Consider the following 24,927-nt stretch of genomic DNA (forward strand, 5'->3'; position numbering starts at 1 on the left):
ATAATAATAGGGCAGCATGGTGGTGTAGTGGTTAGCGCTGTCGCCTCACAGCAAGAAGGTCCAGGTTCGAGCCCCGTGGCCGGCGAGGGCCTTTCTGGGTGGAGTTTGCGTGTTCTCCCCGTGTCCGCATGGGTTTCCTCCGGGTGCTCCGGTTTCCCCCACAGTCCAAAGACATGCAGGTTAGGTTAACTGGTGACTCTAAATTGACCGTAGGTGTGAATGTGAGTGTGAATGGTTGTCTGTGTCTATGTGTCAGCCCTGTGATGACCTGGCGACTTGTCCAGGGTGTACCCCACCTTTCACCCGTAGTCAGCTGGGATAGGCTCCAGCTTGCCTGCGACCCTGTAGAACAGGATAAAGCGGCTAGAGATAATGAGATGAGATGAGATAATATAAAGGGCCAAATTCATACTTCAGAAGCCAATCAAGTTCACAACATTTGTCATTCACATTTTCTGAACCAATCAGGTCGCAAGACTATCTTGCACGTTTGAATCAGTTTCTAAAGCATCTTTCATCATGACACGGTGACACGACACGAGGATTTTGAAAGTGGTTTACAAAATTTTATTGGCACTTCTTTACAAAAGCCTGCATTACTTTAAGAGAGTCTGGTTCGTAGTTTTCCCCATTTTCTTTCCTCACTTCTGCATAAAACTGCGATAGCACCTTGTCTAACTCACAGCATTCATATGCCACTAGAGAGTCGTTTATTTGTCTTTCAGCGGCCCATTTCTTAAACACGGAAAGCCACAAATTCGTACTTTTTTTGGTATTTTCATTTTCGCTTGCAGCTTTCAACTGGGGGCGGCACGGTGGTGTAGTGGTTAGCGCTATCACCTCACAGCAAGAAGGTCCGGGTTCGAGCCCCGTGGCCGGCGAAGGCCTTTCTGTGCGGAGTTTGCATGTTCTCCCCGTGTCCGCGTGGGTTTCCTCTGGGTGCTCTGGTTTCCCCCACAGTCCAAAGACATGCAGGTTAGGTTAACTGGTGACTCTAAATTGACCGTAGGTGTGAATGTGAGTGTGAATGGTTGTCTGTGTCTATGTGTCAGCCCTGTGATGACCTGGCGACTTGTCCAGGGTGTACCCCACCTTTCACCCGTAGTCAGCTGGGATAGGCTCCAGCTTGCCTGCGACCCTGTAGAACAGGATAAAGCGGCTAGAGATAATGAGATGAGATGAGATAATATAAAGGGCCAAATTCATACTTCGGAAGCCAATCAAGTTCACAACATTTGTCATTCACGTTTTCTGAACCAATCAGGGCGCAATCTTGCACGTTTGAATCAGTTTCTAAAGCATCTTTCATCATGACACGGCGACACGACACGAGGATTTTGAAAGTGGTTTACAAAATTTTATTGGCACTTCTTTACAAAAGCCTGCATTACTTTAAGAGAGTCTGGTTCGTAGTTTTCCCCATTTTCTTTCCTCACTTCTGCATAAAACTGCTATAGCACCTTGTCTAACTCACAGCATTCATATGCCACTAGAGAGTCATTTATTTGTCTTTCAGCGGCCCATTTCTTAAACACGGAAAGCCACAAATTCGTACTTTTTTTGGTATTTTCATTTTCGCTTGCAGCTTTCAATTGGTTTCTCATTTCATCAAATATAGCGAAATACGGCATTGAGTAGAGTCAGTAGAGTCAGCCATTTTGTTGACAAAATTTGCTCATTTTTGTAACCGTAACCAAGCAACAAACTCGCCAATATCATTTCAGAAATACGGCCCCGTGTTAAGGAAAAAAGCCCTCCTTGATTGACCAATCAGAATTGAGTAATTTGGCCCTATGTATTATAATAATAATAATATGGCCCATGTCTTTGGAGCATGCCAACATTTCCAGACATGACTGCACATACTGTAGGCTGTACATATTTATCAAACATATTTAAAGTGGGTGAATATTCTGATGCTTTTACACGGTTATATAACACACCTTCCGCCAAATACAAAATGGCCCTCATGGTTGTGTCCCTATTTGGTGTTACAGTAGAGACGTATCCGGGATAGAGGCGCGCGCGCGAATGCTGACGCTGCCCACGCCTGCAGTTACACATCACGTGCCTTTGGGTGGCGACAGAGAGCCAAATGTCAGCTGGGTTTCGCAGCGTTATTTGGAAGCAGTGTTTGTTTTCCCTACCTGTTTTTCGTCAAATCCCGCCTCCTGTTCTCGGATTGGCTAGTATTGATTTTATTAACTCGGACAGAACAGAAAAACATTGAAGATAAACATTGAGCACAACTTTCAATAATAATAATGATAATAATAATAATACACTTTGGCGTGTCAAAATCTGCGTGCACTTTTGTATTTTGCTGTCGCTACGGTGACGTCAGAGACGTGGTCGTCCAATCACAGGAGTGCTTGTGAGAGTCAAGTCCAAGCCAATCTAGTCAAAGGGGCGTGGCTTTAACAATACGGGTAGACGCTTTTTTGGAGAAGAGAACGGAACGCGCGAGCGGGGCCAGAGCAGAAGACGTCCGTTATTTATTATCAGAAGACCCGCAGCTCGAGCTGACCGTTTATGGTACAAAATTACGGAGAAGAACAAGGGATTAGAAACAAACAAATAAGGAAAAAAGAGGCAAAATATAGAGTTGAGTGTGTGACACCTGAGCTAAGCGTTAGCTGTAGTTTTGTAGCTAGGCTAAGGTGTCTGAGTGAGTGTCAAAAAATCTGAGGAGAGAGAGAGACGAACAGACAGACGGACAGAGACATGGCTACGACGACCTGCACTCGGTTTACAGATGAATATCAGCTATATGAAGAGCTCGGGAAGTAAGTAAACACTCTGCTCTAGTTTACCGTTATTTTTATTTTTTATTTTTTGTTTGTGAAACATGGTGGGTGTTGAGCGCGTGAGCTGGAGCGCGAGCTGTCAAAAGCAAACAGTTTTGGAGCGATACAGAGAGAGAAGAGGCGTGGTGTTGCACCGAGACACTGGCTGAATCCCAAATACCTCCTCACTCCCTATACACGCGCCCTACATTGGCTATAAACCCAACGGCTTTGAGCACTCTATATAGTGACTTGTTTTCGGATTTGTGACAGCCAGGTTTATCAACATTAGTTCGCAAAGTGTTTGCGTTGTGGCTAGAGAAAATTTTTTTGCCATATTTTTTCTTTTAATAAACAATTTAGAAGTGTATAAATATAAAAATTAATATATTTATTAAACCTAATCCTAATTCCAAGTGTTCAGTGAGTTGTGAATGTATGACAGACAGACTGCAGGAGAAAGTGTGCCGTGCTTTGATTGGTTGGTTGGTTGGTTGGTGCTCCGCCCCCTTTGGGTTAAACGTCTTCTTCATCTAGTATAATGATATGCTTTTATGCAGATGTGTGTGTGTGTGTACGGTTTAATCACAAACAATGCAACACCTGGGATTCTGCATCAAGTGTGTAAAAAGTAAAACGACCTAAAGCCAGATGCACTACTCAGGTAGTGTTTTTAACATGCAAGCATTTCAGGGCTTGACATTAATGGTGGTCCGACTGTCCGGGACGACTAAATGTTTGGACCGGACAAGTCAAATCCATATCTGCCTGTCCAACGGGATGAGTTGAATGTTTGTTGAAAATCACCATTTTTATAGAAATTATTCAGCAATAAAAGTTCCAACAAAACTAGTTCAATCTCCTCAGTGATCCGGGCGTGTTACTGTTTACGAAATTCCGGGGAAGCCGAGTCCAGCAGGTGCGTGTGTAAAAATAACCACATCGTAATATCTAATTATAGACTATTAGACTTCATTGAAGTCAGAGAAATGACGATCATATTGGCGATCATAATGGCAACCATTTCTCCAGAGGCTTTGAATTTGGGTGAATTCCAGCTCTTAAAACTATATATCAGGTAATGGGTTATAACAACAAATACACCATAACGGGGCTTTGGATAGTTTTTATCCCCTGCTGATCGAAAAGCCCGAAGGAAGATTATGTAGTGGTGAAGTCCGTCCATCTGTCTGTACGTCTGTCCCAGAAAGGGTTCTCGCCTTCTGAAATCAACTCTTCTCACAATTTTTGGAAGGATTTTACGAAACTTGGCAAAAGACTTTGCTATAGAACAGTCATACGCATATTGCAGTATATATCGTTTACAATATATTGTAGCGGGGGATATTGTGCTCTCAGAGCACTCTTGTTTATTGTTGCAGTTAAAGTTTGAGTTTTATTGAAAAATTATAAATCATTAAAGCATAATGATCATCATAACTATGCATGCTTTTTGATAAACTTTGTTAACCGGGTTCCTTTCATTGGACCAGTAAGTACATAGTAATAAAAAAGGCTGCGGTCAGGACAAGTGAAAAATCTTGCTGCTTGTCCGACTGGACGAGTGGATTAAAAAGTTAATGTCGAGCCCTGCGTTTGTTATATTTTTTTGAAATTCTTTTAATATCCTGACAATAGTTGATGAATCAGATGTTCTGACAATAAAAAAGAAAACAAATCCGTCCATCATCTGTGGCAGTTACAGGGCTGTAAAAGCCCATCTGGTTATTTTATTTGGCCTGAGTGAAATATTTGCATAGCCAGACATGATAAGGCTGCCCAATGATATGGCTAGACAACTGGGAGTATTAACCATAACCGTGTTTGCTGTTTACATTCATTATGCTAATATTAGGTGTTTTCTGTGGATGAGACATGAGGTAGTTGGATATGATGATGATGATGCCTTACGCTCCCCTCAGTGCTCCGAGTGGCTTTGGAGGGAGGGCTGAAGGGAAGGGGTGGGATTTATTGGTTGAACATTTTCAAAAATCAAGCTCACTCTTGCGGATTTCTCCAGAATTACCTACCCCATCAAGGGGCTGACTCACCTTTCCTTTACATCATGGATACCCGTGAGACGGCTGAGGCTGGTTCTGGTCCATTACAATGGAATAACCATGCGGAATGGATTGTTTAAGGAATTTAAAACATAACTACTTCGACAAAATATGTTCAATTTCACGTTACAATTTAAGACCTATGGCTAAGGATATCACCGGATTGTTGCAGATTGCTTTTCAAACAGTGGAATATCAACGGATGCCAGGATGGCGACTTGCTACGCGGCATCTTATAGGCAGATCTTGCCACTTGGCAGCCATTTGGTAACGTGCCTGAGCAGTTATTTTGGGCTAACATGATCTGTCTAAATGAATAGGCAGAGAGCCATAACTGCACTTTCAGTAGCCACTGGGACATAAAAACTGCATGTACTCAATCACCAGTCAGATATGATCAAAAATGCTAAAATAGTTTGGTGACTTTGCCCCAAAATAAGATTTAAAAAGCGCTTTTCCCCACAGGCTATACTTCTGCTACGCATGCAGAAGGTTGCTACGAGGTCATTATACTTGTACTGTGTGCTTGCATCAGTGCAACAACACGATTGGTTTAATATGTTTCCCGTTTGGCAGACAATTGGCTTTTTGTGGAGAGGGCCAGGATATGCACATACAACCGCCATCTTTGGTGTTATGGACTTTTCCTGTAGAGTTCTATTCAGGATTGTTTAAGTGGTTTGTCTCCTCCCTTATAACGTCTCTGGCGCAGAGGCTTCTGAATCGGCCTTTTTAAAGCTGGAGCAATTTTCTGATAGTCTATCAAAATATGCTGCCTAGTTCAGTTTAGTTTCATGCTTTACCCATTTTCTGATAAGGTAATAAAGTAGACAGAATTCTTTATTCATGTATTTTATTTTATTCTATTTATTTATTTATTTATTTCAAAGACCTGTGTGATGGTAGGACAAATCCTTCAAATATTGGATCATTGTGTCTCCAGAGTAACGTCTGCTGCTGAGGTCAAGGTTATGGGATGAGACAGGACATACGTGAGCGTGGGTGCCAGCGTTTCTGACTGCGTATTTCTATTTTTATGGATGCGTTTGTGTAATGCAAGTAGATCGACAGTATCTTGTCACTTCACTGTGATGGAAATGATGAAATGGAATCTTGAGGGATTTCATAATTCAAATTCAGTCTCGGGTGCCATGATGTAGTTATAAATCCATTCCCGAGGCATCTCGTTGTTTAACTTCGATAGATTCTTTATATTAGGGCTGATATGGATCGTTGTATAACTTCAGCTATTGTATAATTAATTAATTATATAGGCACAAGTGTTTTACTGGGAAATATGCCACTTGTATTTTTCATATGAAATACACCCAGGACAATGAGTAGCACATTTTCCAATAACTTAACTCGTGAGGAAATCGATGAATTGTTTTGATAAATTTGGGTACTTTTTGGTTGTCAATGTGTCTATGTAATAAAAAGAAAATTGCACGTTGGCTTGAAGACATGAAGTTTATCTTTTGTTGAAAAGTTTGTATTTTTCATACGAAATACATCATGGATATGAGTATATTTAAATAATATTGGCTGGTGTTGAGTGGTATATCAGATATATTCCATTCAGCTAGCATGATCTTGAATGAGTCGAAGAATGGAATATATCTGATGTACCACAAAAAAAAGCCAATATTATTGTTTATTATTATTATTATTATTATACATGCATGCTCTTTTCCAGTTTTTTTATGTTTGTTGGTATGTTTTTCTCTTATAAACAGAGGGGAACTGTCAGGGCCTTCTAGGGCTTCAGAGAAGGCCTAAACATATCAGCATTATTGAAGGCCAACGCTAGCTTAACTGCGAGTCGGCACCGTCAGCGCAGCAGTGAAGTCACCTTCCAGCCAGTGTAGCGTTTATCAGTAGTAGGGGTGTGCAAAAATATCGATACGGCGATATATCGCGATACTTTGTCTTCCGATTCAATATCGATGCTCAAAATTTGAATATCGATATTTTTTCAAATAATAAATCATGTTTCAGACGGGTTGTAAATCCAGTACGACTTCCGCACCTCCGCTCCGTGAGGTGTCGCTGTGCCGCTCCCTCACTGCAAGGCACTCTTCATCTTCTCTTTTTTCCCCGGCGGTTGCAGTGAGGAAAAAAAACAAGGAAGCATGGCTGTTAACGTAAACCTAGAGACGCCGCCAAACTTTAAAGCAGATGTTTGGAGGCACTTTGGATTCCAAAGGAAAGGAGAAAAAAAACAGTGAGCCGGACAAAGAGTACACACTCTGCAAAACCTGTTTCGCTCCAATTAGATATTCAGGTAACACAACAAACTTGCGAACTTACTTAGCACGACACCACCCCGACATATTAGCTCAGCCGGAGCCGCTGAAACCCGACCCGAAGCAAACTACACTGGACAGCGCCAAAGTCCTCCCGTCTACTTCAGTGACGTGTGACTTACTGTAACTGTGAACTTAATTTTGTCATTTAAGGCCAAAGGCAAGAAGCTGTACTTTATCTTGCATTTTCAATTTTAGTGTGTGTGAGACACTGCATTTTATTTTGAGTATTTACTCTAAGTTCAGAAGAAACATGATTCACTGAGGTTTCAGTTCAGTTTCAGTGTGTGGACACTGACCCACACTGCACTTTGTTTCATAATTGTGCTCAGGGAGACTAAGATGCCCACTGCACTTTTCAATGTGTTTCAGACAGTGTGTTGTTCCTGCAAAATAAGCACAAGTTAAATGTTCTCCGGTATATGTTCTCAAGTTTACAAAGAACAAATTGATATTAGTGTTAGCACTGAAATGTCTGTGCAGTCTGCAGTGCAAGTTTTAAGTTTTCATAAAACAATTTGATTCTGCTTGTTAAGCAGCACTGATGTGTCCATGCTTACAGAAAAGTTGATAATACTAGCACAGAAATGGGAATTTTCTGTATGTTGTAGTGAAGCAACTCTTGGTTTTGCCAGCAGTGGAATAGAGACAAATATATATGTCTGGCAAGAGTGTGTAGTTATGTATGTGAAATGTAATTTTACAGTGGTCAATAAATTCTGATTTTCTTCAGTGACACAAATATCGTGATGTGGTTGAAATTTCTTGCAATATATCGATTATCGCAGAATCGCTGTACCGTGATATTATCGTTATCGTGGGCAAAATATCGCCATAGTATCGTATCGTGAGGTATCTGGTGATACCCAGCCCTAATCAGTAGTGTTGGCGAATGCTAATAAAGTGTTCAAGCTCGTGCTATCGAGAGCAAGTAGCACAGGCTGACAACCGAGAAACTATGATTTCTGTCTCCAGACTCTTCTTCCACGCTGTACGCTCACCACAGTATTTTTTACTCAGGCTTAAGTATTCATTTCCCTGTGTAATTTACTTAGTTACTTTTAAAATCAAAGTTGACAACTACACACAACGGAGCGACCTGGCAGCCTGCCGCTAATCCCTTGCAAAATCTTTTGCCCTGTTGCTTTTTTGCTGTGTCTGGCTAAGTTTTGGCTGAGCTGAAGTCCCAGCTCTAATAGTCACGGTTCGCCACTGCTTGTAAATATGTGTGAAGAATATCTAATGAAGTTTTGTTCACCTTTCGGGTGTTCAATGCGTCTTTCTCTTTCCTGGCGAACAAAGAAATGCTTCCGCGCATGCACAGCAGAAAACTTTCTCACTGGATATTCGCGTCAGCTCTGACATGCGACGTCATGTTGTCTTGACAGCCATGCAATATTGCAAACCATATTCAGCCCAATACCCATTCTCCACTGGGTAGAGTGACATAGGATAAGCGAAATGATAACAATATTGCATGCTGTCAAACCAAATGAATGGAACCCGCTAGAAGGGAATAGAACACATGTTTTTATTCCATCGAAAAAGTGTCCTGTATGTATAATAATTCCCAATATTTCACTCCGGTTATGTCACTCCCAGTGTTTTCCCACTGACTAGATGCACGTTGGCAAAATGGCGAACCGGTTCAAAATTAAAATTCTTTTGATTAAGTTGTGCTTTTTTTTTTGGGTGTGAATGTGTCCGTGTAATATAAAGAATATTGCACGGTGGTGTAGTGGTTAGCGCTGTCGCCTCACAGCAAGAAGGTCTGGGTTCGAGCCCCGTGGCTGGCGAGGGCCTTTCTGTGCGGAGTTTGAGTGTTCTCCCTGTGTCCGCGTGGGTTTCCTCCGGGTGCTCCGGTTTCCCCCACAGTCCAAAGACATGCAGGTTAGGTTAACTGGTGACTCTAAATTGACCGTAGGTGTGAATGTGAGTGTGAATGGTTGTCTGTGTCTATGTGTCAGCCCTGTGATGACCTGGCGACTTGTCCAGGGTGTACCCCGCCTTTCGCCCGTAGTCAGCTGGGATAGGCTCCAGCTTGCCTGCGACCCTGTAGAAGGATAAAGTGGCTAGAGATAATGAGATGAGACACGGTGGTGCAAAGATATGCAGTTTATCTTTGAGTGGTGAATATATTCATGAGTGAGCAAAGCAAGTGTGTGTGTGTATACTGTACGTGTGTGCATATCTCAGAATATATTGTTTTTCTGTAAAACTGGTGAAAAAATTGTCTTTACAGGATAGCTGCCTGACTGCTTTTTGAAAATTCTATGAATTAAATGCCAATGAAAGGCACTTTTTCTTTTCTCCTTTTATTTGGAAGTGACTTTGAACAGAACTGACAAGAAAAACACTGTCAAAATGGGAACAGTAGGAATACAAAATATTAAAGCATTTTATTCAACTTGAAGTTTCCGGTATCTGAAGGATAGAGGTACCTCCCTTTTTAGGTACAGGTTCCCGGTGTTAGCTGGGCTGATGCCTGTTCTGTGTCGGAGTGCTGTTGGGACTTTCTTTCTGTGTCACTGACGTGCATCCATGCTTGTTTTGTTTTTGTTAGCGCGCACTATGAGTAGCTCCTTACTCCCTCTTTTACTCCCTCTTTATTGATGTAATTCTGCTGTTGAAAAGTGGCTTTTGTGACCTTCACAATATAGACAATGTAGGTTTAGAAAAACGTTTACTGATGCATATCAGAGATAGAAAAATATCTATCGCCATATCACACTGCCCTGCGATATATCATTCATCGGTGTTATTGAATCCTCAAATCTGTCCTGAGTTTCCCAAAAGCATCGCAGCACAAAGATCATCGTTAAATGGTAGCGCGAGCAGCACAATGAACACTCTCTCCTAGTTAAGATGCTCTTAGCGTTAAGAAGCTTTTGGGAAACCCACCCCTGATTGGTTACATTAATTTTGCTGATTTAAGTTTCCGTAACGGCAGCCGCAAGGGTTTATATTAATGTGCATTTTTTCTATACTGACAATTTCCACAGGGACTTGATGTTTGACACGCCATGGAAACAAATTAGAAAAGTGTGTAATCTGATTTGGTGAAGTTTTCTGTGAGGAGACGTTTAGCATTCATGGAAGGAGTCTCCAGTGTCAACAGCTGTATTACGTTGGTTTTTGAAGGCAGTGTTAGAAAGCTGTGAAAACTGAACCGATAAAAGGAATTAACTGATAAAATCTAATGCGTTTTCTGTAAAAAGCGTCACAACGTGAAGCTCTGCTAATAATGTGCTGTCGTGCTGTCAGTGGTAGTGTAAAGTAATTTTCAGCGTAATTAAATTTTGACAGCCTACACTTGTTTTGTACCTTTAAAAATCCATTGATGGTGGGAGTGTGTGTAAAAGGCTGATTAGGATATGCTTTGTGCATCCATGCAGGATTGTTTATGAAAGAAATTGTGATGCCATTGTTCTCCACGGGCCCTTTTAAAGTGGCGCACCGCCACGTTATAATTCTGGCCCACCACCCTTCCCGTGGCCAAAAAAAAAAAGTCACTTTATCAGTATACACCATATAAATCATAAAGTATTCGCTTTATTATAATTTTGTAACTATTTAACACGCAGAAGACCATTAAACGAATGCATACGGGGCTACCTGAAGTGGCCACGCGACTGCAATAGAAAAACATCCGGCCAGCTGGATACAGATATACGAGGGCATTCTACAGTTAAAACGATTGAAATTTGCACAAGTATTCGGCAGCAGAGAACTTGCAGTAGCTGGAAGAGGTAAATTTGCTCTTTTAATCAAGAATTTCAGACTAACATGACCAAATATTGTTGAATTTTATAGACGGGAACAGTTTATGAAAAACGATAACATTATCATTAAATTCCAAAGTGACAAAATTATCCAGTCAAATTTCCCATGAAATTGTGTATGCAAATTTCATTACTTCCGGTGGCGTCCCCCAAACCCCCGCCGCCACCTTTTATTTTTGAAAAGTGGAGAACCCTGGATGCGCTAAAAAGAGATTTATTTATTTATTCCTAGAAATGACACAACCTTACTTTTACAAATAAGTGTTTTCCAACTAAAGTTCTTAAATCTCATCTCATTATCTCTAGCTGCTTTATCCTTCTACAGGGTCGCAGGCAAGCTGGAGCCTATCCCAGCTGACTATGGGCGAAAGGCAGGGTACACCCTGGACAAGTCGCCAGGTCATCACAGGGCTGACACATAGACACAGACAACCATTCGCACTCACATTCACACCTACGGTCAATTTAGAGTCACCAGTTAACCTAACCTGCATGTCTTTGGACTGTGGGGGAAACCGGAGCACCCGGAGGAAACCCACGCGGACACGGGGAGAACATGCAAACTCCGCACAGAAAGGCCCTCGCCGGCCCCGGAGCTCGAACCCAGGACCTTCTTGCTGTGAGGCGACAGCGCTAACCACTACACCACCGTGCTGCCTAAAGTTCTTAAATACTGAAGCTAAATGAAATAAGAATGTCTAAAGATTTAAATTTGTTATTTAACAAATAACTTATTGTAAAAGAAAGTCGAGGACAAAAGAAACGAACCTGTGCCATTATGAATTAGTTTTCTATCTTTTCATCTTAATTGTTAATTTGTCGAGAAAGACAACATTATTAAACACTTTTAAACATTACAAGCTGCATCTTATTTCTTAAATGGCATTTTATTTTGTGCAGAATATTAATGTTGTGATTATATCGGCTACAGTGTTTGTTTGTATCCGAGAGCAATAAATCAGGATAAAACAGCACAGTGAGTAAATGAATAATTCATTGAGACTGTAGTGTGAAATGAACGGATGAACGAAGGATGTAGGAAACGAAACCGAGGGATTTGGGACGCGGTGTGAGCGTACGCCTTAAATCAGCTGAGAGCACACAAAGTGCGTGTCGATGTCGAAAAGCTGTTCTGATAATAAACTCACAGCTGTGCCGCAAGTAGGAGCAGGTCACTAAATGCTGATACAGAGTGCACAAGTATGGCTCAAAAATGCTGAGATTTGTGAGGGAGTGTGAACACACTTCAGTCCATGGTGCGTTTGTTAAGGATGCATGAACAAAAGTGTCTGTCATAAATACCTCGGTAGTGATTAGGCTCATCGCTGTTGTTGAGTAAGAAAGATTTGTCCTGGTGACTGCGCACACACGAAATAAATCACTTTCATTTCAATGCAGTTGACTAATATATACAGGTTGTCGTCAACTTACGACTGCATTTGGTTACGACTGACCGGTCGTAAACCGATCTGGTTGTAAGTCGGCCTATGTTAAATGAACGTAAGTATATTGTGATGTGTAATGATATTGTAATCATCTTGAAGTCTTATTTTATCAACATTTTCTTATTTCATTACCTTGGCTCATTATTTGGTTTAAATCAAACACTGCATACTAAACTGCGTACAGTACAATTCGTTTAATATGTGCAAAACCAAAAATACGAAATACAGGTGTGGAATATAGAAAACATTTTAATTTGAAACACACCAAAATACAAATGTAAAACAGCAAAATACAAATGTAAAACATAGCAAAATACAAAACTTAGTGACCACTGGCATCACTGGTGCTTGGCTGTGGGTCGTCTACATCATCATCAGCTGTTGCAGCGTTCGGGCTGGCGGGAGCGTTTGCTCGTTTCATAAACCAGGAGCTGGGGTGGAAACTGTATGACGGGGAGCGCGAGGGAGCGCGAGAGAGACTGTGCATGTGCCTGGAGCTGGGGCGGAAACTGTTGTACGTGGCGAGAGGCGCTGCCAAAAGCTGGGGCAGAAACTGTTGTACGTTCAGCTGGGAAACACTTGCCAGTCATAACCAGACGGTCGTAAAGTCGATCGGTCGTAAGTCGCATAGGTCGTAAGTCGACGACTACCTGTACATGTGTATATATGTATGTCTGTCTCAGAAACTGGGTACTGTGGGGGTACCCCACTAAATATACTCAGTCACTAAATTATATAGTTTTGAATGGTGATGTCGGTTTTAATTTGAAATAAAATGATGAAAGAAATAATACAGATAAAACAATCTTTTGATGTGAATTTGGCAAAAATTCTGCAAATTTGTGGAAAAATGGCGGCTTGATCTGGGACATGATAAATGGTTGACTACATCGCATTCCCTTTAAAAGGTTGTAGTCCACTGAAAAGTCTACAGTTATCACTAATTGTATTTTAAGTTGTAACCTTATACACCTAAGGATTGATGCGCTCACAGAATAATCATAACCGTAATAAAACATCATGCAAAACATTTGATCGCCGTTGTAACTCCATTTTCCGCAGACCCAAAACCAATACGATCGTGTGTTTTGATCTAAACGGAAAGCCTCAGGGTCGAGGTCACTACCTCACCAAAAGTAGTACCGTAACTTAAAATCACTACGCCATATAAAAATTTAGTTATAAATCTGCGATTGTTTCTTAAAACGAAAGCTGAAAGTTAGGTACAGAATATGTTACAATGGTAGCTGGTCTTGTATGAATTTCTGAGCTATAAAATGAGTTGTGGTCTATTTTTTACCGTAGCGTGTTATTTGTGTGCGGGGAAGGACACGCATTAACAATTTGCATGTGGAGAATGGAATTTTCCACTCCAACAGTTAGAAGTTGATCGTGCTTCCATTTGCAGTCTTTGTTACGCGAGTGATCTGTTCGGACGTTATCACTGAAAAGGTGAGTTTTGACAGTTTTATTTTGTTTTAGTCTTGCAGTATAAGGCAATAGAATATTTCTTTTTCTTCTTGTGTTCATATTTCGTAGTGTTTGCATATTTTTGGCCAATATTTTGCAACCATGGTCAATTTAGATCGAACTTCTGATAGAATCTACGGCCAGTCATTTTGCCCCGCCCCTGCTCCGTCCGGTGCGGTAGTGATGTCCCGTTGCTCGCGCGCCGCAGCAGAGACCCGCGCGACCTTCAGCCGGTACAGTCGTTGTTCTTTTACCAGCGCCGTTATTCTCATCTTTCCCGTGTGTTCTTGATTTTTCCATTGTGTCCCATATCAAATACCCAAAATGTATCATATTATTCATATTTAAGTGAATAATCAATTCAGTCATCATAACTTGGCATTTTTAACCCGAGCATTCAAAAAGAGGAAATTTATTCAATATTTTCACTCATCTGTGAAGGAGGGGCTTTAATGCTTCATGATGTAGTTATTTTATATGAAAATCTATTTTACAAAAACATTTGAATTGTAATCAAAAAAATTTTCCACAGTGGAGGCCAGATAAAGCAAGATACTATCTTTATTCTTATTAAACATGACAAAAGAAACATTGAGTGTTAGGTGAATGCAAAAAAAAAAAAAAGTAAAATTAGAAAATGTATTTTTTGACCATAATGTCCCAAATGAGAGACCAGTTTCTGAGACGGACTCATATATATGATGTAAAATTCTAATCATTTAAATTTTTCCACCTTCCCACACATTCCACACTGTAAGTCTGTTTACACCACGGTTGTCATGGTAACCTGTTTCATATTGAGCTTAGTTTTCACCCCCGTTTCAAAACCTGCACCCAAATATAAAACACGATTTAATAAAACTTTGTACAGCTCGTCTTGCTGTTCTTTCTTGTATGCTCTGATTTGCTGAAGATTTTACTGAAGCGAATTTATTTGTACTGTAGCTGATATCAGTTACTCGATCTGTGTATGTTTGGGAAGCTTCTATGCTGTTGCTTCTCTTAAAGAAAATAATTTTTCTTCATGTAAGGATACTAAACGAAGGTTAACTGAAATTGTGATCATTTTGAATTAAGATTAAAATAAAATTTAAACTCCTCCATCAACCAGTTTACTGGTAAGCTTGGGATGATAGAACAGCAGTACGTTTAAAAAAAAAAATTCACATTTTGTTAGACGTTAATAGATAATAGAGGTTACACAATACCACTTTTACTTTTCTGAGACTGAAGCCTTGAGCAGCAGCCGATATCGATATCCATCTGATATATTTTTTTCTTTAAAAACTACTTAACTGAAGCATGTCACTGAGCTTTTTTTATTTTTAGTTGAACTCTTTCATTTTATATATATATATATATATATATATATATATATATATATATATATATATATATATATATATATATAAATAATTAAACCAATCCTTAAAAATGTAAACGTTTTCCAATTCCAATATTTGCCGTACTTTTTCTCTGATATCTGAGGCCATCCTTAAAAAAAAAATCCGTTTCCTGTCCACCGGGTGAGCAAAAAAAATTTCAGTCGGGAGGGAGGGATTTTTTTTTTTAATATATGGATGGATAAGAAATCGCAATGCTGTGTTTGCTTTTTCTTTCAGTACTTTTTTATTACAAAAGCAGACACATTTAATAAAATGACAGTTTAATCAACTGAAACTTGTACAAAAACTTTAAGTTAGCATTTTAAATGCTGACTGCAACATTTGCAAAACTTTTACAAAGGTACTTAAAATGTCCGACACACGGACTTTTTGTAGTTCTAAATCGACCGTTAGGCCTAGTTCGGATAAAATTACACGATTAAAATGATCACTGAATGATTTGTTTTTCTGAATCTTTATTTTGTTGTTCGCTAGAATACCATTTTGCGATTTCACACTTAAGCAAATGTTTGAAAACTCCGGATCTCCTTCCTTCATGGTGGCTGCCATTTTTTTGTGCCGCACGGCGCATGCGCAGAGCTGATTCAGTTCAGAGTGCGCGCGCACTCGGCGGAGGCAGTAGTGTGTCGGGGCTGTCGGAGGGAACAGAAGCAGAGATGACGCTTATTTTGTCTCCGGTAAACCAGTCTTCTCTCGTTCAATTACGTGCTGGCATCAGAAGACACCGTTGGTTGTAAATGAAACCAAACTGAGTGGTTGGAGTGTATTTTCATACACAAATGGAGAAATGTTCGCTGAGTGTTTAATTGTGTAGCCGCCACTGCAGACCGTTGTCGTTGTTAATTCATAGCATGCTCAGCTGCGTGAATGTGTCATGCACCGAAAATAAGAGATTTACAAGCCAGGAACGCCTCATGATGCAATACGCAAGAAAAGAAAGAAGATTTACTGCCATTTTACTTTGTATTTTGAGTAAAGTGAATAAATAAATGGTCTGTGGAAAATACATTTAATCCTGGGAACTGCGTTTAAATAAACTGAGTTTATTTTGTGTTTAACACCCTATCCCCCCCACCCAGCTGGCTACTTATTTGTCATGGCTGGCTAGTATGAGCCTTAGTGGAAAGCCCTGGGAATGCGGAAATGTCAAGTTCGATTTTAGATTTATGAACCTGAAAAAAATGTCAAAAAAACGGTGTTAAAAAAAAAATTTTCAACCGCACAAACGGCACTCACTCGGCCGGTGGACCGGAAACAACATTTTTTAATAATGGCCCGAGCCACCCTTTTTTATTGACGCTATCAAACCGATATTAATCCTGTGTCTCAGACTGGTGCCTTCTTTAATAAATATTTATTTATTGTTTCTGGAATGTTTAAAGTGTATATCATGGGTAAATTCAGGAGCAAGATCAATGTAATTCTCCTATTTTATATTAAACTTTGGTCAAATATCTGTAACATTCTGCATTCTCTGCAATTTTTTTACCTTGCGCAATACCAGAAAAATTCAGCTGAAATCAAGCCATTTGAAGCGAATTCGTCCGCCTCTGAAAAAACTTGCCATTTGGATTTCTCACCAAACATTGATTTTCGTGACGTCGCGTGCAGGACGCCTCCTTCTGAATCCTACGTCAGCGCTGGTTTGTTTACGAGAAAACAACTTGGTGGTTTTCTGCAAATTTCTTCAACGTTATCGCGTAATTATTAAAATGGTTAACAGATGTATTGTAGGAGGGTGTAGCAACACCAATCTTGATGGGATTAGTACTCATCGTTTCCCAAAAGACCGGGCAATGAGAGAGAAATTGGAGCGCTTGGTCTACACAGGCTGTGCACTGAAACTGCACAAGCTCTCGCAGCCTGCTGGCGCTTCCGCAGATAACGTCACGAATCTGGCTCCAGACTCCCTTGAGATTTTTCCAGACGCGTTTTGTTATTTCATTTTTTTCTGCCATAGACAGATGGCCTTGTGCAAAATTACCCTTCTAGATGAGTGTGTAAAGGGACATACTTTCATATTAAAAAAAAAAAAAACGAAATTGGTCCAGAATGTACACTTTAATGAAAGTGTATGGGGTGTAGAGATGGCCTTAGGCTCATTAAATTGGAAAAAAAAAAAAGGTAACTTTAAGCCATTTTTTTTTTCTGTAATCTGTATTGACTATTTTTAATGACTCCTGAGGATGAATGTTTATGGGTATTTATATGTTTGATTGTGTGAATGTGTTCTATCAAAACACCCACCAAAATCACATCTGTAGATCTGGTTAGAGGATTTATGCCCTTATTACAGCCTTATTTACTGTGAGCTGGGTTTGCAGTTAGCGTGTCCGCCTCTCAACCATATCATGAGTTCTACTTGTACCAAAGACCATTATAAAAATGGTACCTTTTGCCATCTGGTGAGGCATGCCGCAATACTGATGTGAGTAGGGAGTCAAACTCTCAGCCCCCACACTGTAACAGGAGACTGCCTGGGAACACCAGGGCCTGGCACGGGAGGGACTTTGACATTTACTTAATGCCAATAGAATCTGTATTTGGGTTTCGAAGAACATATTAAAGTGACAGCAGAAGAGTGTAGGTTGCGTATGTGATTGCTGTTTTTTTTTTTAAGTTGTCTGTGTATTCAGTGTTCATAAGTGCATTCCTTGGTACACGTGTAAAGGCCTGTAAATGGTGCTGACTGTCTGGCTGTAGAGTCGAGCAATTTTCTTCCTCCAGACGTTCCAGCTGTTTTGCTGATGAGGGGTGAAATGTGGAGGAAGACAAATAAGAGCTCTGAATCAGCACATTCATGCACACGTCACATCCACACATCCGTAGTTGTTGATCACACAAGCTGAAATGGCAGCACCGTGTCATATGCGCACAAAGAAAACAAACAGTTACCTGCCACTTTGTCGCTCGCTAGTGTGAACGTACCTTAAGGAGGGCAAATGAAGAGGTTTAAGGGTTGTAGAGTACAGTGGTGCTTGAAAGTTTGTGAACCTTTTAGAATTTTCTATATTTCTGCATAAATATGACCTAAAAGAACAGATTTTCGCACAAGTCCTAAAAGTCGATAAAGAGAACCCAGTTAAACAAATGAGACAAAAATATTATACTTGGTCATTTATTTATTGAGGAAAATGATCCAATATTACATATCTGTGAATGGCAAAAGTATGTGAACCTCTAGGATTAGCAGTTAATTTGAAGGTGAAGTTAGTCAGGTGTTTTTCAATCAATGGGATGACAATCAGGTGTGAGTGGGCACCCTGTTTTATTTAAAGAACAGGGATCTATCAAAGTCTGATCTTCACAACATGTTTGTGGAAGTGTATTATGGCATGAACAAGGGATTTCTGAGGACCTCAGAAAAAGCATTGTTGATGCCCATCAGGCTGGAAAAGGTTACAAAACCATCTCTAAAGAGTTTGGACTCCACCAATCCACAGTCAGACAGATTGTGTACAAATGGAGGAAATTCAAGACCATTGTTACCCTCCCCAGGAGTGGTCAACCAACAAAGATCACTCCAAGAGCAAGGCGTATAATAGTCGGTGAGGTCACAAAGGACCCCAGGGCAACCTCTCAGCAACTGAAGGCCTCTCTCTCACGTTGGCTCATGTTCATGAGTCCACCATCAGGAGAACACTGAACAACAATGGTGTGCATGGCAGGGTTGCAAGGAGAAAGCCACTGCTCTCCAAAAAGAACATTGCTGCTCGTCTGCAGTTTGCTAAAGATCACGTGGACAAGCCACAAGGCTATTGGAAAACTGTTTTGTAGACGGATGAGACCAAAATAGAACTTTTGGTTTAAATGAGAAGCGTTATGTTTGAAGAAATGAAAACACTGCATTCCAGCACAAGAACCTTATCCCATCTGTGAAACGTGGTGGTAGTATCATGGTTTGGGCCTGTTTTGCTGCATCTGGGCCAGGGCGGCTTGCCATCATTGATGGAACAATGAATTCTGAATTATACCAGCGAATTCTAAAGGAAAATGTCAGGACATCTATCCATGAACTGAATCTCAAGAGAAGGTGGGTCATGCAGCAAGACAACGACCCTAAGCACAAGTCGTTCTACCAAAGAATGGTTCAAGAAGAATAAAGTGAATGTTTTGGAATGGCCAAGTCAAAGTCCTGACCTTAATCCAATCGAAATGTTGTGGAAGGACCTGAAGCGAGCAGTTCATGTGAGGAAACCCACCAACATCCCAGAGAAGCCGTTCTGTACGGAGGAATGGGCTAAAATTCCTCCAAGCCGGTGTGCAGGACTGATCAACAGTTACTGGAAATGTTTAGTTGCAGTTATTGCTGCACAAGGGGGGTCACACCAGATACTGAAAGCAAAGGTTCATGTACTTTTGCTACTCACAGATATGTAATATTGGATCATTTTCCTCAATAAATAAATGACCAAGTATAATATTTGTGTCTCATTTGTTTAACTGGGTTCTCTTTATCTACTTTTAGGACTTGTGTGAAAATCTGATGATGTTTTAGGTCATATTTATGCAGAAATAAAGAAAATTCTAAAGGGTTCACAAACTTTCAAGCACCACTGTAGATATTTGTGTAATATGAAATATGATGTATTTAAACTGTTCCCAGCTCAGTTTTGTATTTGGACTGCAAGATAATTTGCTTAATATTAAAGCACAATTATTCAGACTGATCCTGTTTTTGCACTTATTTTAATTTAAATCAAAATAAAGCAGCACTTTTCACTGAATTTTGATATACCGTATTCTTTCACATGCATGTATCGTTGAATCCCACTTAGATTCTTTAAAGGGATAGTTCGGGATTTTTGACATGAATCTGTATGGCATCCCCATCAATAGTGTCGTGCAAACACACTGACTCACCCCTGACAGCATCCTGTGAGTCCAGTTCTTGTCCAGTTTTGGTCCAGACGAAAGTAGTCCGGCAAGTTTGTTGGGGTCACGAAAGTAAAACGTTTTTCGTCTCAAAACAGTATGTGTTCAAAAGAGTGATATATTTGCATCACAAAACCGTTGCCAAATAAAAAGTCAGACCTCGAAATCGCTTGGCACTATTTTCTCTCCCTTCTTATCACTGCGCGCTGCCGGCTTCATCCAGCTGCGGCTCCAGCTTCAAGGATAAGCTGGAGCCGCATAAGTAGGAGTCCCGGCGGGTGGTTTGTATTCGATTCGTTTATATCCCGACCTTGTCAGCTGTCACATTTATGTTCATGGACCCGGTAAGCTGGTAAATAATATTTATTTTTTTCTTTACCAAATTCTAACAGAAAACGAGAGCGCCCGAAAGGGAAAACCGAGCCGCCTCACGGCTGTAATGCAAATTGCTTTCCTCCTCAGTATACAAGTGCGCTTCCATGGCAGGGAAAAAGAAACTACCACTGCTGCCTATGTAGTGCCCTATTTATACAAATAGGAGTCATTCAGGATTCAGCCATGACACGGAGCAAAAACATGGCTGAATCCTGAATGACTCCTATTATAGAAAATAGTGCCAAGCGATTTCGAGGTCTGACTTTTTATTTGGCAACGGTTTTGTGATGCAAATATATCACTCTTTTGAACACATACTGTTTTGAGACGAAAAACGTTTTACTTTAGTGACCCCAACAAACTTGCCGGACTACTTTCGTCTGGACCAAAACTGGACAAGAACTGGACTTGCAGGATGCTGTCAGGGGTGAGTCAGTGTGTTTGCACGACACTATTGATGGGGATGCCATACAGATTCATGTCAAAAATCCCGAACTATCCCTTTAAGTGTATTTTATATTACACATCTAACAAAGTCATTAATTTATTTTAATCAGTAAATATTACAGAACACGACCAACTTAATGCACTAGTATCTCTTAGAACTCATATATTGTATAACTTCAGCTCATTTAATCTTCTGATTACAATACAGTTTATTGTGTCGCAATATTATTATTATTTTAGTCCATTTACTACATAGTTAAACTTCCACACTTATTCCAAGCATGCTGGAGTGAAATTAAGTTTTAGTTTATTACAAATTATCTGCTTATTTGTATGTTTTATTTATTTATTTATTTATTTATTTTTTGGGGAAAGGATTGATTTTGGTTTAATGCAGGTTTTGCTTGTGCGCGTGTGTGTGTGTGTGTGTGTGTGTGTGTGTGTGTGTGTGTGTGTGTGTGTGTTCAAAAATCTAAATTTGTTCTAAATATAGAATTTGCTGCTTCTGCTCATGTCATCTCTTGGGATTTTATTTAGCACAAAAACTGTGCATTTCCCCTTCATATATTCCATGTCCAGGCATTCATATTTTATTAATACCACACACACACACCACAACCAAGATGCTGGTTCGTTGTATATACACTCGCTAGCCACTTTATTAGGAACACCCATCCACCTGCTGTTTTCTGCAGTCATCTAATCAGCCGATCCCTTGACAGCAGCACAGTGCATAAAATCAAGAGCTTCAGTTAATGTTCACTTCAAACATCAGAATGAGAAAAATCGTGATCTCAAAGTGCGACTTTCTTTCACTGTGGCATGGGTGTTGGTTTGAGCCAGATGGACTGGTTTGAGTATTTCAGAAACTGCTGACCTCCTCGCGTTTTTACACACAACAGTCTCTAGAGTTTACACAGAATGGCACGAAAAACAAAAAACATTCAGTGCGTTTACATGCACATAGAGAGAATCGAATTTCTGCCGTTGCTCGATTGAAATCGAAGTTCAAAATGCCATGTATACACCTTAATTCGGCTGAAATTGAAGCGAACTTGATTTCTCGGAATCAAGCTACACGACCTAGATTATGCGATTTCTGCCGAGCTACTTGGTGCATGTAAACCCTATTGAGCTATGTATTCGAGCTACTTACTTCAGCACTGCCCCTTCTGTAAGTGACGAGTGATGAGACCACAAGCGGGAAACACAACAGCCTCGGTCAGCATGACAACGAATCATGACAACGGCATGAATCTTTTCTTTTTGTGGCATTGTTTGCACTGTTAAAATTTAGCTCACTTACTGTATCACCAAATACATCTGTACAGCTGTTGCATAGCTGTGAATTGTGTACATAAACAAGTCATTGTATTTGTGTGTGTGTGTGTGTGTGTGTGTGTGTGTGTGTGTGTATATATATATATATATATATATATATATATATATATATATATATATATATATATAAATAAATATAAATAAGTGTGTGTGTTAGGGTTGGGCGGTATTACGGTAAGAAGGTATCCCGAGGTATCCAAAAGTACCAACGGTATCGGTCTCATTACCGTCATTTTAAAAAAATATATAATATCTAAATAAATATGGAGTACATGAGGTCATAATATAAAATAATAAATTGAAGATCATCCCGAATAACTGTGTGATCGTATTTTCACTAATTCTATCAATTTCCTAAAGAAGTTCTCATCGCGTGCAGGGTTGTTTATGTTGTTACCATGGCAACCCTGCGTGACATTTGGAGTCTGACAGAAAGCTTCGCAAGAGACTGAGACCGCGGTTGAAAGATGGCAAGTCAAGATAACGAGTTAGTGGCAAAAAAAAAAATACAACATCGGCAGTGTGGCAGTATTTTGGTTTCAAACCAAATGAAAAGGGAGAGCCAGCAAACACAGATGAAGCTGTGTGTAAAGTATGTAAGAAGACGGTCACGGCGCGAGAGGGGAACAAGTTATGTTAGATCAAGACAACGTTTTAAGCAAGGTAAGGCCATTTGATTATTAATTTCCCCGCCATGGCATGACGTGGGCCCATATGATTTTGCCTTGTGCAGCTATCACGCATTTGAATTAGGTTCGCCTCATTTGCGCTGAAGAATATGGTTTATTGCGCAGTCTAAACGGACTTGGGTGTTGGTTGATTCTTTTTCTTTTCTTTTTATTTCCCATGCTTGAAAGGGTATGATCCTGCTCATCGTGTACTTTTTTTTTGATGGAGAAGGTGAAATAGTGCTGCAAATGGCGTTTCAACGCAGACATGTGTAAACGCCAGTTGAATGCTATTTTCAAGATGAAGGAAGAGTTGCATGATGCTTTGAAATATCTCTTAATCCATTCATCAATGCACAAAATTCGCTTTGCTGCTTAATCCATACCACAATGCACACAATTCGCTATGCTGCTTTTAAATAGTACATTTGAGGCATAGGCGCAGGTTTGGACAAGGTCCACCGGTATAGGCGCACGTTACACAGTAGGCCGAAACAAAATATTTTTTTCTCGGTAATACCGTATACCCCGGGAAAACACAGAGACAGTTTAAAGGTATCAAAATTTGGATACCGCCCAACCCTAGTGTGTGTGTGTGTGTGTGTGTGTGTGTGTGTATGTATGTATGTATGTATGTATGTCCAACATCTGAAGAATGTTAATAAAAACAAAACAATTGAACTTTTTTGTGTGTTTATTAAGACATAAGTTAAATTGTAAGCAAAAAATGGACTTTAGAAAAATATACAATTGTGCAAAATAAGTTGTCTTACAAAACAGTGGTCTGCGCAGGACAGTTTGTAGCCATACAGTCTGTTAGAGCAAGCCTAACAGCTTGAGCACGGAACTTGTGAACACGGAACTGCCAGTGTTGCCAGATTGGGCGGTTTTAAGTGCATTTTGGCGGATTTGAACATGTTTTGGGCTGGAAAACGTCAGCAGTATCTGGCAACACTGCTGATAACTTTGTTTATACTCTTGAATAGCTCTTCTTCATGACGACAACCGGAAGTGTACCAACACGATGGGGCGTGTAGCACCACCTGTGGCTCGGGTGCACAATGTACCTCACACAGCTCGATTTCCTTGTGTGCATGTAGGATTGGATTTCTCTGGCACCCCTGCTGGGACCCTTAGCTCGATTACCGACAGTAGCTCGATTTGGATGTGCATGTAAACGTACTGACTGAATGAGCGACAGTTCTGTGAGTGGAAACAAACGCCTTGTTGATAAGAGAGGTCAGAGGAAAATGGCCAGATTGATTCGAGCTGCCAGGAAGGATATAGCAACTCTTTACAACCGTGGTGAACAGAAAAGCATCTCAGCATGCAACTGCAGAAGACCACATTTGGGTTCCACTCCTGCAGCCAAGAACAGGAATCTTAGAATCAAGAACAAGTTCCTCTTAAAGTGGCCAATGAGTGTGCAGAAAGAACAGTGCAATGGAGGAATGAAAGATGACAATTTAAATTAGTATAAAATAATTATTTTCCATAATAAGAAATGAAAATTTTCACAAATAAGAGAAAATAAAATAATGACTTGAGAATTTCTATAGTAACTGTTTACAGGAAAGAAACTGCAGTATGAATGACATATTTGTATCGTCGTTATGAAACAAAAATATATACACTGACTCAAAAACATAAGAGTTTGGAGTATCAAAGGATCACAAAATACTAATGAGCCACATCAACACTTTGTCACTCCTGAACTAAGTTGGCATGATACTGGAATTTGTTTCTTATTTCTGTTCTCCTTTTTTTTTCCTCCCTAGGGGAGCATTTTCAGTGGTGAGGCGATGTGTGAAGCTGTGCACAGGCCAAGAGTACGCTGCCAAAATCATCAACACCAAAAAACTATCCGCCAGAGGTGAGGAAATGCCTTTCTGAGCTCTCTTCCTGTACAAAACCATGTTGAGGATTACTCGACAAATTAAAATAAATGTGCAAAAAATAATATATC

General features: G+C 40.2%; 1 protein-coding gene across 36 annotated transcripts in view; it reads left to right on the top strand.

Moving 5' to 3' along the window:
• The first annotated feature begins 2,440 nt into the window (after positions 1-2,440).
• Positions 2,441-24,927, top strand: part of camk2b1 (calcium/calmodulin-dependent protein kinase (CaM kinase) II beta 1) — a 147,265-nt gene continuing 124,778 nt past the window's right edge. For all 36 annotated transcript variants that reach the window (XM_060907316.1, XM_060907335.1, XM_060907323.1 and 33 more), the window contains exons 1-2: positions 2,441-2,786; positions 24,740-24,834. In XM_060907316.1, the coding sequence (XP_060763299.1) occupies positions 2,725-2,786; positions 24,740-24,834 (157 nt within the window). In that variant the 5' untranslated portion in view covers positions 2,441-2,724. The remainder of the gene's footprint in view (positions 2,787-24,739; positions 24,835-24,927) is intronic.

This window comes from Neoarius graeffei, chromosome 24, assembly GCF_027579695.1.
Source record: "Neoarius graeffei isolate fNeoGra1 chromosome 24, fNeoGra1.pri, whole genome shotgun sequence".
In the NCBI taxonomy this organism is placed as follows: domain Eukaryota; kingdom Metazoa; phylum Chordata; class Actinopteri; order Siluriformes; family Ariidae; genus Neoarius; species Neoarius graeffei.